This window comes from Octopus bimaculoides, chromosome 4, assembly GCF_046866305.1.
Source record: "Octopus bimaculoides isolate indiv1 chromosome 4, ASM4686630v1, whole genome shotgun sequence".
Taxonomy (NCBI): Eukaryota; Metazoa; Mollusca; class Cephalopoda; order Octopoda; family Octopodidae; genus Octopus; species Octopus bimaculoides.
In genome coordinates, this window is record NC_142931.1 from 122,965,087 (window position 1) to 122,981,131 (window position 16,045).

Genomic DNA, 16,045 nt, shown 5'->3' on the forward strand with positions numbered 1-16,045 from the left:
AACTTAGATGGAAACTGAAAGAAACTCTGTTATATATTTGTGTATGTGTGTGCGTGCATATACATATATATATATATATATATATATATATATATATATATATATATGAATATGTCTGTATATGGATGTGTGGGTGTTAGTGTATCTTTGTCTTGACATAGTATGGTATTTATAGATGAGTACTATCATCATACAAGTGATGTCCTTTGTTTATAATCTTCCAGGAAAACAGGTCCAGCCATGGGAAAATATTACTTTACAAGGAAACAGCTGCAGATTGGCAATAGGAAGGGCATCCAGTCACAGAAAATCTGCCTCAATGAATCCTGTCTGACCCATGCAAGAATGGGAAAATGTATGTTAAAATGATGGTGTGTACATGTATTATATATGTGTGTGTGTGTGTACATATAAGTATACGTATGAGTATGTGCGCATATATGTGTGTACATATAAGTATACACATGTAAATATGTATGTATATTATACAAATTTACATTATACATATGTATATATTATTTATATGTATCTATTAAAAGTACATAAATATATTTTAAATATAAGTATATGTATATTGAATATACATACGTATGTGTCTATATTATATACACATACACAGTATATTTTAAGTATAAGACATACGATTCATATGCAGTTATATACACACACATATGAACAATATTTTATAAATATAACAAATTCAATATAATTCTTATATACGTACATGTATGAATTATATACACACAATATAATATATAGGAAACATAAGACATATAATTTATACACACACACATATACGTGTGTGTATGAATATGTATGTATATATATATACACATATATATATATATATATATATATATATATATATATATATATATATATATATATAAACATGCAGCCGCAATGAGAGATGACTGTCAATGAACGACGTGGTGCGCTTCATTACAAGACTAAACAGTGAAAAGACAATATCAGATTCCGTCTTTCTTTCCATATCTACTATTCTCCAAGACAGTGAATCACGTGAAAAATAGTGAACAGCTTGTATAGCTCATGACTAGTGGAGCACTTAACTATATAATAATGACTTCAGAATATTCCATCAGGCAAGAATTAAAGAGAGGGCGACGTCATCTAACATTATCGTCATTAAAATCTATGAATGTTATTGTAATACGATAGCATGTTACTTGACATATATTTGTAAGGATGGGAGATGCCGTTGATATGAAGACCACGAAGTATAACTGGTATCAATTTCTGCGAATGATTGCAGTTGTAGCAATAGTGATAATGTTACGATAGTTATAGTTCAAACCCCAGGTTAACCTTAAACTGGACAATTCTAACCAAAAAGTGCTCCAACCGCAGTCACACCATATTTTTAGTGGTATGTGGGACATTATCCAACATATCCCTTTTTTTGTTTGTTTTCTTTTTCTTTTAGTTAAGACGGAAGGTTGTAATTTGGGAGAGATTTGGTTAAGATTTCTAGCAGATCGGTCATACGACCACGTAGATTGCCCCCTCGTTGGATCGTATTACGATTCTAACATAAGTATATTTTGGTAGAACATATAGTGGATTACAACGAATCCAGTAGAATAAAAGGCAAATTTGACATCAGTTTGATTGGATATAGAACCAAAGAGATTAAAAAAATAAAAAAAGGAAATCGTTCTTTAACAATGCACCAAAATGTATTTTGACCGTTCTTCCATTCACCAATAGATTTTTAACAAAGGCACAAGACAACAGACACATATTCTTGGGGTGGAGAGTTTTAACTGGCTGAAGTATTTTCGCTCCCGCAGAATTTGGCGCAAGATTAGTCGTTAAAGAGAAATAGGACAAGGGACTGCCACAGTGTTTCGTTGCTGTTTTTTTTTAACAGCCTTACTAAAATGAATGGCTAAGTTGGCGGCGGTAGGATTTGAGATCAGAAATTAGAAACCTCAAACTATTGAAAAGCAATACAGACTGGGGTTTTCCATTATGACGATAACACGGAATAAAGAGAGAATCCTAATTGTATGTCGGGAAGTGAGGCGATAAAAATACCAATAACAAACTCAATCAAATACTATTTAAAAATGGAATCGCATAATTTTCTGGGGTAATCATCGTTTTGAGTAAACTAAAAAGGAAGCTAGAATACTAAGGATAGAAGACAAAAAATAAATTACTTTTCAAAATTAAGGATATTTCTATATTGTCATTGAAGGTGTACTTTTGTTTTGTTCGTTTTAAGCATTTGTATTCTCAAACGTAATGCATTCAGATCTCAAGAGGTTTTCAATTAGTAGAAAAAAATATTGTAAAATCAATAACACATACTTCAAGCAGAGCCAGACAATATATCATAAAGCAGTAGTATGCACCACACACGTTTACCACCTGTCTTTTAAGACATAAAATCCAGAAAGAGGAAAAAGCTGACACAATTTTATCAAAACGCAATTACAATCTGCAATCCATATTCCAAATTGGATTGCAAAAATAGATGGGAAAAAAATTGTCTACGCTGAGTGAAAAGACAACTTTAAATGCAGTGAATGCGTGTATAAATATATATATAAACTAATAAAACAAACATATACACACTCGGACACACGTTTTTGTGTATGCCTACTGTGTGTGTAAATATATATATATATATATATATATATATATATATATATAAGAATATGGTTATTTTACATTTCAGCTTTTGTATCAGATAATAAATACAAACATTTAAAAGGTCAAAGAAGGAATGAAATTGGAACGTTAACATCAAAATTGGTCCAAATTTAATCTACTGTCTTAGTGTTATTCAGTCATAATCTATAAAGGAATTTTTTTGTCCTCCAATATTGTCATTACGAGAAAACCTGTATACGAGATTCCTTAGTCATCCAATTACGGATATTCGTTTGCTATAGAGTGATAATGTACTTGTGGGAGTCATCAGTGTGACACAAAAGAATGTGGTCTGTCAAAGACTGCAAGAAGCAGCACTTTAGTGCGCAAGAAGACCGGCAACATCTCCGACTAACTACCTGGCCTTCTAGTTTAACACAGAAACACCTTACGTATATTTTTCGTAAACACATGAAAGTTACACATTACCATAAAGAAAGGTTGGTTTTATTAGTAATAAGTACAAAATCTGATCCTTACGACGAATTTTCGTGCTTCAAGACAAGTGTGAACGCTTACTCCCTTAATAAATTGGTTTCTGTCTCCCTTATCCAATCCACACATATTGCTTTCTCTCTCTCTCTTTCTCTTTGTATCTTTCATTAAAAACCATAGGGCAGATGTTAGAACAAATGATATTAGCTTTAGCCCCCAAAAGGGGGAACACAGCAATAATATATCGGCTATAGAACTCGGATATACAGAGTCAATGAATAAAGCTGAAAGTAAACAGAAATATAATAGTGTGTTAAATAGAACTTACTCGTCGTATCAACTTGATGCTCAGCCATTACTAATAGAGGAGATATGCTTGTGTACACAACAAACTATGACGTCATCAATCTATGCGGTCACAGTACACGTGGCATGTCGTGAAGCAAGTTTGCGTGTAGAAGTTATTTTATCGATTTCTGACGACAATGATGACAGCTACTGAGATAGTAGAGCGGTAAATCTAATTATTCGATGCTGACAAAATGAAACTCCTTTACGATTTTAATGAATGCTGCCGATAAAACTTTCATCGATGTTAACTGTCAACTCTTCTAATCACTCTGGAAGCAGCCTACCAGAAACTTGATTGTGACTTAAGTCAAACTTCTATCCAACTCTGACGTGAAATACTGGAGAAATGTATATAGGCTTTGTATGAATATGTAGACGACCGTTTTTGTTGTTTGTTTTTCTGCCGCCTACTCAGTGTCTGGATATCTACCTTATCCTTCTGACGAATGTTATTTATGATTTAACAAGCATGGGGAATTACCAAAATCAACAGATACTGCCAGAAGTTAGTTTTGAAGAGAAGGGCAAAGAATTGAATGTACGAGGAAAAGTACGATCTATTACCGATTACTTGCAGGTAAGTCGTTAATAGTTTCTGTTGACAGTCATTCATTTGAGAAACGCATCACTTTTATACTGGAGTTTAGATTTTTGTGACATTTTGACAAAGCATCTTGATTAGAAAAATATCCGTCCATTTCATAAATAAGAATGTCGGATAACGGTACCGTATTCTCCATACAGACATACACATACGTACGTTTATATATATATATATATATATATATATATAGGGCCGCTGAAATTGGTAAGAGGAAAATCTCGAACCAAGAACCCAGCCCGAATGCTTGCAGCTGAGTGAACTCTATTAAAGGCGCCCAGATTGTCATAACTGGGCGACAATTTCTGTCTACCACCCAAGTAGGTCATTTTGGGATTCCAACAGTGGAAGTAAAAAGTCGGAGAAAGGCATCCTGTCCGACTTTCTTATAATTACGCGAACCCACCAACCTGCATTGGTTCCTTTTCATCGCCCTCGAAAGAAAAACGAAAGTTAACCTCGACGGGGATTTGAAGTGAGCGCGCAGGGGCCAGAAACTAAACAGATGTAATTGTGAAATTTATCTCTCTTTTCTTGTTTTGTAACTAACAACACAGCTGTCTACAGTGACACAGATTGAATTAAATTAACCTATTTGAGTTTGTATTCGTCGATGCCTATACACTCACATTCGAAAGTATTTCATAACCTTCGAATTTTCATCGATACCTGTAACCTATCGGGTTTAAAATATGGTTTAGCTCATTTGAGTGGGTGTTCGCACTAGTAATTAGTTTATTATTTTTTCTTTTTGTTTTTCACATTCTGTATACATTTTTTTTAAAGTCGGTTTCCTTTGTTTTAAGATGTCTGTCTTTTTAAAAACGTTCTTCAACTTTTCTTCGAGCTACATTTGTCTTCTTTTGTGATTGTGAACAAGTATTACAGCCCAAGGCTGTAATAGGAGACACTTGCCCAAGGTGCACGCAGTGGGACTGAACTCGGAAGGAAATTTCGGTCAAACTAAAGGGTTTGACCCGGTGGGAAATAAAAAAAAATAAAATATTCTAATAGGTGTAAAACAACTTGCTGCGAACGAATATGAAGAAAAAACGCGCGCTCGCGAACACACACCCAGGGCCGGATTAATACCAATAGAGGCCCTAAGCACTTAGAAAGTTTTGGTGCCCTCAAGTATATGTAATTGGCTCAAAATGTAAACAAAAATATTTCAAAATATAAACGATAATAAACCATAAAATGAAGTTTTAATTTTCAAAATGAAACAAAATTCACAGTAAGATGGAAAATAATGTCTATTTTCGTATGCTTCCCTTTTATTTATATTTGAAAAGTTTTCTCGGTTTTTTTTCTTAGTTGCAAAGTGTCCGATGATATCGTTAAAATTAATTTTACGTAAAACTTCTGCTTCTCTACTTAATAGAGATAAGGCATTACGAATATTATTTTATCAAGTTAAAAGTAATTTCTTTTGTGCCGTAAACCATTTTCATTTCTGTGGTGCCCCCGTCCCTTGATGCCCTAAGCACGTGCTTATTTTGCTTAATGGGTTAATCCAGCGCTGCACTTAACCACGACATATCAACAAGATCTAGTGTTGATGCTGAAACCTCCCAACTCTCGGTAACATCTGTGTGAGGTAGAAGACACTTATTTTATTGAAGTACTGAATAATCAAAACTAAGAAGTAATGAGTGGGGCAATCTTTCGGTAAAAGTCTGTGACGTCATGAATGAATGTGACATGGTATTTCATTTGTTGGTCAGAGTTGAATAGTTAAACACACACTCGCAATGTGTGGGTTTCTCAGACTTAGTCCGATTCATTTGGGGGTTTTCTGCTTGCGCTAAAAGTTTGGATTATGCAGACAAGCAAATAAATTTCAACAAAACTATAGAACTCGCCATTCTTTATTTTCTTTTTCTAAAACCTCGGAAAATTTTCCAAATTAATATCAGCAAAAGCATTCGACTGACCAAACCTAAGACTTAAGACCCCCAACTCTTAACCCTAACTCCTAACTGAACTCGAAAAATAAACAACTTTATCCAATAACGTGTATCTAACTGGATTAAAATTTATTGAATATTTCTGTATTTTGGACAGTCAAGTATTTGCTGTACGGTGTTCTTGAGTTTGTTTATTACTACAAAATGAAATTGATGTAATATGCTTCTTCAGATAACATCTTCCAAAACGTTCTGTGCTATTACCGTTTCAAGCTACTCCTTAACTTCATTATAAAGGTCATGAAAATAGAATTCGACTTTAGAAAAGATATCTTAAATATCTTTTCTAAAGCTCCAAAAAAAATAAACACAACCATCTTAAATAAACTCAAAACTAATAGAATTTATTTCTTTGTCTTAATTTTTTTTCTATTAAAAGTTGGCTGTATAGTCAGTTGATTAGCTTTAACACATAAGATACGCGAGAGATACGTTGTTTGATATCAAAACCCTTGTTAACTCGTTCATGGTGTGTGTTTGGTTTGGTATCTGTAGTAAAAGTCACTAGCCATTCATAAGAAATGATACAAAGAGATTTCTCTACCAAACACTTAATTCAACAAGTGATGCTTAAACTCAACATCTGGCTTAAGGGAAAGAACTCACCGTCAACTATAAATAGGAAATAGAATCACCTTCATTTGCCTGTGTTAAATAATTCGTTTTCCAACCACATGGTCCCGAGTTCAGTACCCATGCGTAACACCTTGGATAAGTCTCTTCTTCTACAGCTCCGGATTTGGTTGACAGAAACTGAAAGAAGCCCGTTGTATATTACATTGTGTAATATGTATGTGTATACCTTTGTGTTGTGTTCATTCCCCACTACCTCTTAACCGATGTAGGTTTGTTTGCGTTGCCGTAACTTCGCAGTTTAGCAAAAGAGACTGATGCAGTAAATACCAGGCTTAAAATTTAAGTACTGGGGTCGATTTGTTCGACTAAACCCTACATGTCGACGTCCCAGTATAACTACATCCCAATGACTGAAAGGTTTAGAAAAAAAAAGCGGCACTGTCACGGTATTAGCTGTCAGAAGTGAAAGTAGAAAAATCTGACAAGGAACGTTACTGCTGGTTTGAGTTGATTCTTTGGCTACTGACTGGCCGGAGCTATCTCTCTCTCTCTCTCTCTATATATATATATATATATATATATATATATATATATCACTCGTCCACCTTTGCTTGTTTCCGTAGAATTTAAACAAATGAAGTTCAGTTTAAAGTTTATAAATAAATATATCCATTTTTTACTCTTAACCTTTTAGCATTTAAACCAGTCATATCCAGTCCAAATATTCTACCTCTTTTATATTCAGCCTGGCCAGATCCAGCCCCCTCACATCTATCTGACAATGTCATTCTCAAAATATGCAATCACATCATCAAAAGCTATGAGATAGTGCATGATGAACTCAAAAGATTGTGAATGACTGTGTATTACATTTGCCTAAATAATCTGAATACTAAAGGATTAAGAAAAAGAGATTTGTTGTTTACCCATTCAGCACATACATTCATGCAAGTATGTTCTGATGTCTGCTTTGGCAGATATTAGGCCTTGGAAGCCCTTCCTAGCACCAGTCACTTCACAGAGTGTAGTGGGTGTTTTTTATGTTGCACCAGTACTGGTGAGGTCACCAAGTACCTGCAAGACAAGTCCTCTCAACTGTGTGGAGTATAGAATTGAGGGATAAAAATCTAGGACAGAGAGACAAGAGCAGGTGTCTTGCTGAAGAGGTGAATACATGGCTTGCTCATCTGAAAAGGGAGAGAGATGTGAAGTCAAGGTACAAAGTGAATATGAGAGACAGAATAGAATAGAGGAACAGAAAGGGTGGATGTCTAGGTAAGGTTGCTATGTGAGAATAGTATGACATTTGATTAGAGATAGGGAATGAGTTGGACAGAGAGAATATCAGTTCAGTAGAGGAGAGGTGAAGGAAGGAAATAAGGTAACACAGAAGATCGGTGAAAGAATGAGTATTAGAAGAGGAGTTGTGGGGGAAAGCTTGACAGAACCTCGATTCTGTTGAGATGGATGGGGTCTCCACAAGCACAACATGTTGCCGTTCATCTCAGTCCCCCATCATCTCCTCTGAGAGGCTCAACACCTTAAAGTCAGTCTTCACCACTTTGTCCCATGTCTTCCTAGGTTTTCGTCCTCCACAGGTTCCTTCCACATTTAGCAAGCAGCACTTTCTTATACAATTGTCCTTGTGCTTCTCCATCACATGACCATACCAGTGCAGTCTTCTCTCCTGCACACTGTGTCGGATGCCTCTTATGCCCAATTTTACTCTCCACACATTTGGACTTTGTTGTTCATGTACACTATTATTGCACATCCATCGGAATATGCTAGTTTCGTTTCTTTCCAGCCTTCACGTGTCCTCTACATATATATTTATGTATATATGTGTGCATGTATGTATACACTCATTTTATGTTCAATTACCTGAATATATACAGTATATGCATCTACTTGCAATAACCTAGAGGCCTTCAATATCTTATACCTTTTCCTTCATTGAGCTCTCTAGATCACAACTATGTTATAACAGAGTCCAATCTCAACCACATGTCTCAATAACTCTCTCACACAGATGCACACACACATACACACACCTACTAATATAAATTCATACTAAAACATTCACACAGTGCATACATACCTGTTATTATTTATTCCAGCCTATACATGCATATGTACTACATAGACTTCCTAGGGTGTATTTGCACTCACTGAATATTCCTATACACATATACATACTCACAGACCTGCATATACCAACTGATTATAAAAGACTTTATTAATTGTCTCTTTATTGAATTCTTTTACTGCTACCTTCTGTTTCAAATGAGTTCAACCTGACCCAGCTGTCTCCAGTAATAAATCTGTTCTTCTCTCTTACACACAGATGCTTAGCAACTGTTGAACGGGTTGGTGGGCACAGCAAATGGTTTTATTTACAAAAATAAAGCATTTAAGAAACCTAGCCAGGAGAACTTCCGCTTTAAATAAATGGGCAATAATCAGTTCCTATTCGATGGTTCTTGTTTTCACTGCTTTTCATTATGGACATAATGCAGTGCCCACAACAGGATGTTGGTAATCCATTTTACTTTTTTAATAGGCACCAACATGGGTGGGTGGTAAGAAGTTTGCTTCCTAACCACATAGTTCCAGGTTTAGAGTCCTACTGCATGCCATTTTGGGCAAGTGTCTTCAATTATAACCCCAGACTGACCAAATCCTTGTGAGTAAATTTAGTAGGCAGGAACTGAAAGAAGCCCATTGAATGTATATACATATATATGCTGGAAATCAATGTAGCTGATGTCCAGCATGAACATCTGCAGATCAGTCATCATTATCGTAGTTTTATTTCTGCTTGTCCATGTTGGCATGGGTTGAACACGTTTTCCAAAATGTTGGTTTACAGCCAGATGACCCTTGACACCTTTCTGGGCTTGTGAGACTTGTGTGTGCAGGTAGGATATCCTAAGATCAGATGTCCAATTCAAGTGTTTGGAATAGTGAACTGTGCTGAAAGCAACCATAGATGAAATAGGGATGTTAAACCAAGTAACAGAATATTCTTTTATCTTTTTACATGTTACAGTCATTTGACTGCAGCCATGCTGGAGCACCACCTTAAAAGGACTTATTCTTTGTAAGCCTAGTACTTATTCTGTTGTTCTCTTTTGTTGAACCGCTAAGTTACAGGGACATAAACATACCAACATCAGTTGTCACGTGATGGTGTGGGGACAAACACAGACACAAAGACTCACATGCATAAACATATATATATAACTACATGTGGATTGTTGACGATTTTCTCTTTCCTCCATCTTTCTTTTCTTTTGGACTTTCTTCTGTCTCCTGTTTCTGAAGAAGAGCTTTGCTTGAAACGTAAAACACCCTTTCTTTCCTTCCTTGAGCATCTTATTAATATTTTGCATGTACCATGTCCTCGCGTTGTTGTTTTTTTTTTTGTGTTTTTCTCCATTTTTTGGGATTAACTATATATATATATATTACAGGCTTTTTTTCAGTTTCTGTCTACGAAATCCACTCACAAGGCTTTAGTAGAAGATACTTGCCCAAGGTGCCACGCATGTGGTTGGGAAGCAAGCTTCTTACCACACAAATACACCTGCACATTTAATGTGTCTACGATTCAAGAATACAAACAGTTCCTCTCATAGGCTTCCATTCAGCTTTCATCTGCCACATTTCACAAAGACATTGGTTAACTGATGACAATCACCCGAATGTGACAAGCAGTGGAAATAAATCCAGAACCACATAGCTTTACTTCACAGCCATACCTTGAAGTAACTACATTAACTTTACAAAGTCTTGTAACAGACTGCTTGTGTCCATGAAGAAATGGTCAACAAGCTTGAAAATGATTTGGTGATCATATAAATTGTTTTAAAAGAAAATTATTTGAAATTATAACCCCAGGAATGCAAAATTATTAAAACATCATCATAAATGCTTTGCAATATTTCCTCAAACTCATTATGTTCAGAGTTCTACCTCCCTAATTCTTATATTTGCAGAATTGTTTGTTCACCAGACAAAATGCTTAATAGCATTTTCTTCTCTCTTTACATTCAGAGTTCAATTTCCATTGAGGTCAACTTTATCTTTCATCCTTTCAGGGTCAATAAGATAAGTACCAGTTGAACACTGGGGATCAGTGTAATCAACCTACATCCTCCTCTGAAATTGCTGGCTGGCCTTGTGCCAAAATTTGAAGCCATTATTATTAATATTATTATTATTATTATTATTATTAGGCAGTGAACTGGCAGAATCATTAACATGCCGGGCAAAACGCTTAGTGGTATTTTGTGTCTTTACATTCAGAGTTCAAATTCCACCAAGGTCGACTTTGGCCTTTCGGCATCGATAAAATAAGTACCAGTTGGACACTGGGGCTGATGTAATTGACTAATTTGATAGGTTTTCATATACTGAGCTGTTTTGATAAATCTAAATGTCTTAAGTCAGTTCTGACACATTTCTCATTACTTAGATCCCTCTTCTCCAATCAGAAGGCCTGACTGCATAAAGAACTGCAGATGAAAGCTGCTACACTCATCCATAATCTTTCCAGTAGACCTATTTGACATATCTGTTTAATAATTATGTTCAATGTATTGCCAGAACTGCAACTGGCCTGCAATTGATTGAATCGATAAGGCTGTATGTGTAATGGTTTGTTTATAAGTCTTGTTTTAGCTTAATCACACACTATCTCTTTTCTGTTCATCTCTTATGCAAACACTGAGTCTAATCAGACACTTCTGGCACATTGACTTTCCAATATTCCTGTTGTTAGGAAGTGCAGTGTTTTTTTTTTTTTGTTTTTTTTTTCAAGGCAGCAAGCTGGCAGAATCATTAGCACACCAGGCAAAATGCTTAGTGATATTTCATCCATCTTCATGTTCTGAGTTCAAATTTTGCCGAGATCAAAATTTACCTTTTATCCTTTCAGGGTCAATGAAATAAGTACCAGTTGAGTACTGGGGTCAATGTAATCAACTTTCTCCCCTCCCCCTATGTTTCAGGCCTTGTGCCTAAAGTAGAAAGGATTATTATATTATTATATTATTATTATTATTATTATTATTATTATTATTGATTAATACATTCTGGGTTCAAATTCTGTTGAGGTTGACTTTGCCTTTCATCCTTTTGGAGTCGATGAAATAAGTACCAGTTATGCACTGAGGTTGATAGAATCGACTAGTCCCCTCATCATAGTTTCAGGCTTTGTGTCTATAGTAGAAAAGATTAAAAGCAGTGAGTTAGCAGGATTGTTAAACTCTGGACGAAATGCTTAGCAGTATTTTACCTGTTGCTACGTTCTGAGTTCTAATTCCACCAAAGTTGACTTTGCCTTTCATTCTTTCAGGGTCGATAAAATAAGTACCAGTTGAAAACTGGGGTCAATGTAATCAACTCTTCCCCTCCCCCAAAACTGCAGCCCTTGTGGCAAAATTTGAAACCATTATTATTATTATTGATTATTACATTTTGTCTCCTTATATTCTGGGTTCAAATCCTGTCGAAGTTGACTTTGCCTTTCATCCTTCCAGCTTCAATAAAACAAGTACCAGTTGAATTTTGGGGTCAATGTAATCAATCTTACCCCTCCCTTCAAAATTGCTGACCCTGTACCAAAATTAGAAAAACTTACCATTATTATAACAGTCGCACACTGGAGTCGATGTAATCAAGTGGCCCTCTCATCCAAAATTTTAGGCCTTGCACTCGTAATAGAAAGAATTATTATTATTATTATTATTATTAAGATGGTGAGCTGGCAGAATCGTAAGCACACTGGGCAAAATACTTAGCAGCATTTCATCTGTCTTTACATTCTGAGTTCAAGTTCCATGTGCTCTGCTTTGCCTTTCATCCTTTCAGTATTGATAAAATTACTATCAGTTGAACCCTGGGGTCAATGTAATTGACTTAGCCACCTCCCCTGAACTTGCTGACCTTAAGCCAAAACTTGAAACCATTATTATTATTATTATTATTATCATTATTATGCTAAATGCCTTATGGTATTTATGTTATGGCTTTCAATCAATAGGTCAACAAAACCTCAAACATTTAAATAGCTTACAATATTCTGTAACAGCCTTCTACAATGACAGTTAATTGCTAATCCAATTTGTTTTTAGTCCGAACATGATGGTTGTTAATTACTAGCCTTATTGTTATAGTTATTGCTGATACTAAACCTTAATTGCTAGTGCTCACAGCAATTGAAAACTATGAGCCAATTTCAATCTTTAGTTGTGGCCAGTTCACATCACTCTGATAATTTTTTTTAAGGAAGATCTAATTATTACACAAGTTCCCTTACCCCCACTTCCTTCTTGTACCGAATAAAAAATTGTAATAAAAGTAATTTTTATTTCTTCATATTTTTGCAGTACATTCAAAGCAAGTCAAAGCGAATAAACACTGAATCCCAGATAGCTCTACCAATCCCAGAGACACTGTCACTCTACGAACGTCTCAATGCTTCATTCAACTCTTTGACTGAGATCCAATTGAACATGCCATTTATATTTCCACACCTGACTTACCTGGATTTGAGCCACAACAATCTCTATTTCCTGCCTGATACAATGGGGCTCTTCCTACATTTGGAAATCCTCATTCTACACCATAACTATCTCAAACAAATTCCACACAGCATGGTTCAACTTGACAAACTCTCCAAACTCGATCTTTCCAACAACATGTTGATAACACTGCCCAAATCTCTTGGAGAAATGAAATCACTGCAAAAACTAAATATTTCACATAACAAGATCCGGGAATTACCCTTGTCTCTTATTGAGTGCAGCTCTTTGCGGTTAATTTTAGCTTGTGACAACCTGATGGAAAATCCACCACAAAACATTTGTGATCGAGGATCAAAACCCATTTTAGACTATTTCAAGCAGAAGAGGCTTGATGGTTTATCTAATCAAAAACCACCAAAATCAAACTTTAAATTTCCCAGGCAACAGTGGAACCATTCACCAACTAATGTTCCAAATCCAGATTCCCCCCAGGTAACCACTCATATTTAATTTTTTATTTAGTTTTTTTTTGTTTCATTATTACATTCATACACAAATACACTCATAAATCTATACATATTTATCTGTGCACATCATCATCATCATCCTGAACATCATTTTACCAATTTTCATGAGAATGGGTTGGACGGGTCTTCACAATGTGTGTCAGTTGTTATTCAGACTTACTGCTCTCCTGCACAGGTTGAAGAACCCCATCTCATATGTTTCAATTTTGTTTTGCTTTCTATGGCTGGTTGCTCTTCCTAACACCAACTATTTCCCAGTGTGCTAGGTGCATTTTATTGTGCCACCAGTAGTAAAAAAGTTGTTATGTCCTCAGCAAGATTAAAGGATCCTCTTGATTCCACATTTTACAGAATGTAATGGAGCATTTTATTATGGCACCAACATTAGAGAGGTTACCATATTTTCCACAAAGCAAAAGAGTCTACTCAACCATCCATCTTTACTTGCTCATTGACTAATGTACAGAATCTCTGGGATGGTTTATTGGTGTGTCAACCCTAGTAGGTCCCTTTATACTCTGTAATATCAGAGGGTCCTCACCAGGGTTATGTTCACTCAGAGTTATGTTGCTGAAGAGGTGAACTGAAGAAAACACTAATAACAGAAGAATGGGGATAGATGGGAGAGGAAAGCATATATGTGTATATGTCCTCTCCTGGGGTAACACATTTTCCAACTTATGCCAACTGAGAATATGGACATTAAATGATGATGGCAGATAAGCATTTAGCTGTGTAGTTAAGAAGATTACTTCACTATCATGAGATTCCATGTTCAATATCATATATCTGTTCTCTGTTAAAATTTGAGTGTTCTCTAATGAAATTGTGTGTGTGCACGCGCGCTCTTACATACATGTACACATACATACATCCAACAAATTGTTTTTGTTCTTTAAGGTGCCTTTATTCCTAGAATCAGAGCTGTGAATATTAAAATAAGAGAAAGTTGTCACCTTTGATCAGAGGTATAGTTATGTAGCTACTTAAATATTCATCTTAACCCTGCAATCATTACTTCCTCTCTTACCTTTCAAATTTCCTCTGTTTGTTTAATTAGTTTTTGCTACCACAACAGCCTCTGTTCTTCGGACCTGTTGACTCTAAATCCACTTGATGCTCATTGTTTCCACAGTTCTCATAAATTTTTGTTCAATCCTTCTGCTTCCACAACTCTTTTCCAACAGAATACATTTTTCCTGCTTGTGTTTTTCTCCAACCACCAGCCTGCTTCAGTTTAAATCAAACAATACTTCCATCAACCAATAATCCCTCCCAATTAATGCAGTACATAACTTACATAAAACCTGAGAGGTTGTATGAGCTTTTCCTCTGCTCTTCTCCAATGATAGTCAAAATTAGTAAATGTGCAATAACAGCCATCATAATCATCATTCTGTTCTGACACAATAATTTTATCTTTCTCCAAAACCTTCCTTTCTTTTGTGAGCTGTTGTAATGGCTTATTTCTTTCCTTAGCTTATTACCGCTTTATTTGGATTTTATTAAGCACCACTTCTGTCTTTTGTGAGTTTTGTCTAACTCTGTATCACAGTTAGTCTGTTTCAGCCACAAGCACCACCAGTTGTTTTTGTTTTTTTTAATCCTATGTCAGCTCTTGCATAATTTATTAACCCTTTTGATACCAACCCATCTCAGACCACCCTTGGTTCTCATATACCCTTCTGGCTTTAAAGTGTTTTGAATTAAAACATTCCATCAGCACTTCATTTTAATTTTGTTTCAGATACCTGCTTAATAGTTACAAAGTTATTTTTAACTAATTTTTCATTATTTTCAAAATTAATTCAAACAAAGACTGCATTTCAACAAAAATATGGTAGCAAATGAGTTGAAGACATTTTAGTTAAGACCATCACATCTCTAATTTTTTTTTTCAGATATAGCACGTATACATGTGCACGCGCGCGCACACACACACATACAGGGGGAAGCCAAAAATTGTCTACACTTTCACCAAAACTTTCTTTAAGTTGGCCACTTTGCTGGGAGTGTGCATCAACAAAGAACAGAGATCAGTGATCCAATTTCTCAGGTCTCAAGGTGTATCAGGAGCTGAAATTCATTGCAGGCTGTTGGTACAATATGAGGATAGCACTCTACCATGTTGAAGTGTGTATGGGTTGATTAAGAAGTTTAAAAATGGCTGGATAAGCATGAAGAGGGAGCAGGATGCCCATCAAGCTCCAATACTGATGCGAAGATTCTCTATTTATAGAATGGTTTTGCATACGAAATTATCCATGACAAGCTTCACTTCCATAAAGTTTGTATGAGATGGATACCAAGCTTACTGAAGTGTATAAGTGCAATCATGTGGAGATCTGTTAATGCTTATTCAACCACTAC

At 35.5% G+C, this 16,045-nt stretch overlaps 2 protein-coding genes across 5 annotated transcripts in view; one reads left to right on the top strand and one right to left on the bottom strand.

The window, feature by feature from the left end:
• LOC106880304 (traB domain-containing protein) overlaps nt 1–3,499 on the bottom strand; it is a 30,824-nt gene extending 27,325 nt beyond the window's left edge. Inside the window, exon 1 of one of the 2 annotated variants that reach the window (XM_014930179.3) lies at nt 3,446–3,499. In XM_014930179.3, the coding sequence (XP_014785665.1) occupies nt 3,446–3,473 (28 nt within the window). In that variant the 5' untranslated portion in view covers nt 3,474–3,499. Of the gene's footprint in view, nt 1–3,162 lie in introns of both variants that reach the window. The other variant, XM_014930180.3, reaches the window with a different exon arrangement.
• Nucleotides 3,500–3,516: 17 nt separating this feature from the next.
• The window catches only part of LOC106880302 (uncharacterized), a 45,218-nt gene continuing 32,689 nt past the window's right edge, over nt 3,517–16,045 (top strand). For 2 of the 3 annotated variants that reach the window (XM_014930173.3, XM_014930174.3), the window contains exons 1-2: nt 3,517–4,045; nt 13,011–13,640. In XM_014930173.3, the coding sequence (XP_014785659.1) occupies nt 3,938–4,045; nt 13,011–13,640 (738 nt within the window). In that variant the 5' untranslated portion in view covers nt 3,517–3,937. Of the gene's footprint in view, nt 4,046–4,437; nt 4,577–13,010; nt 13,641–16,045 lie in introns of those variants that run through there. The other variant, XM_089351330.1, reaches the window with a different exon arrangement.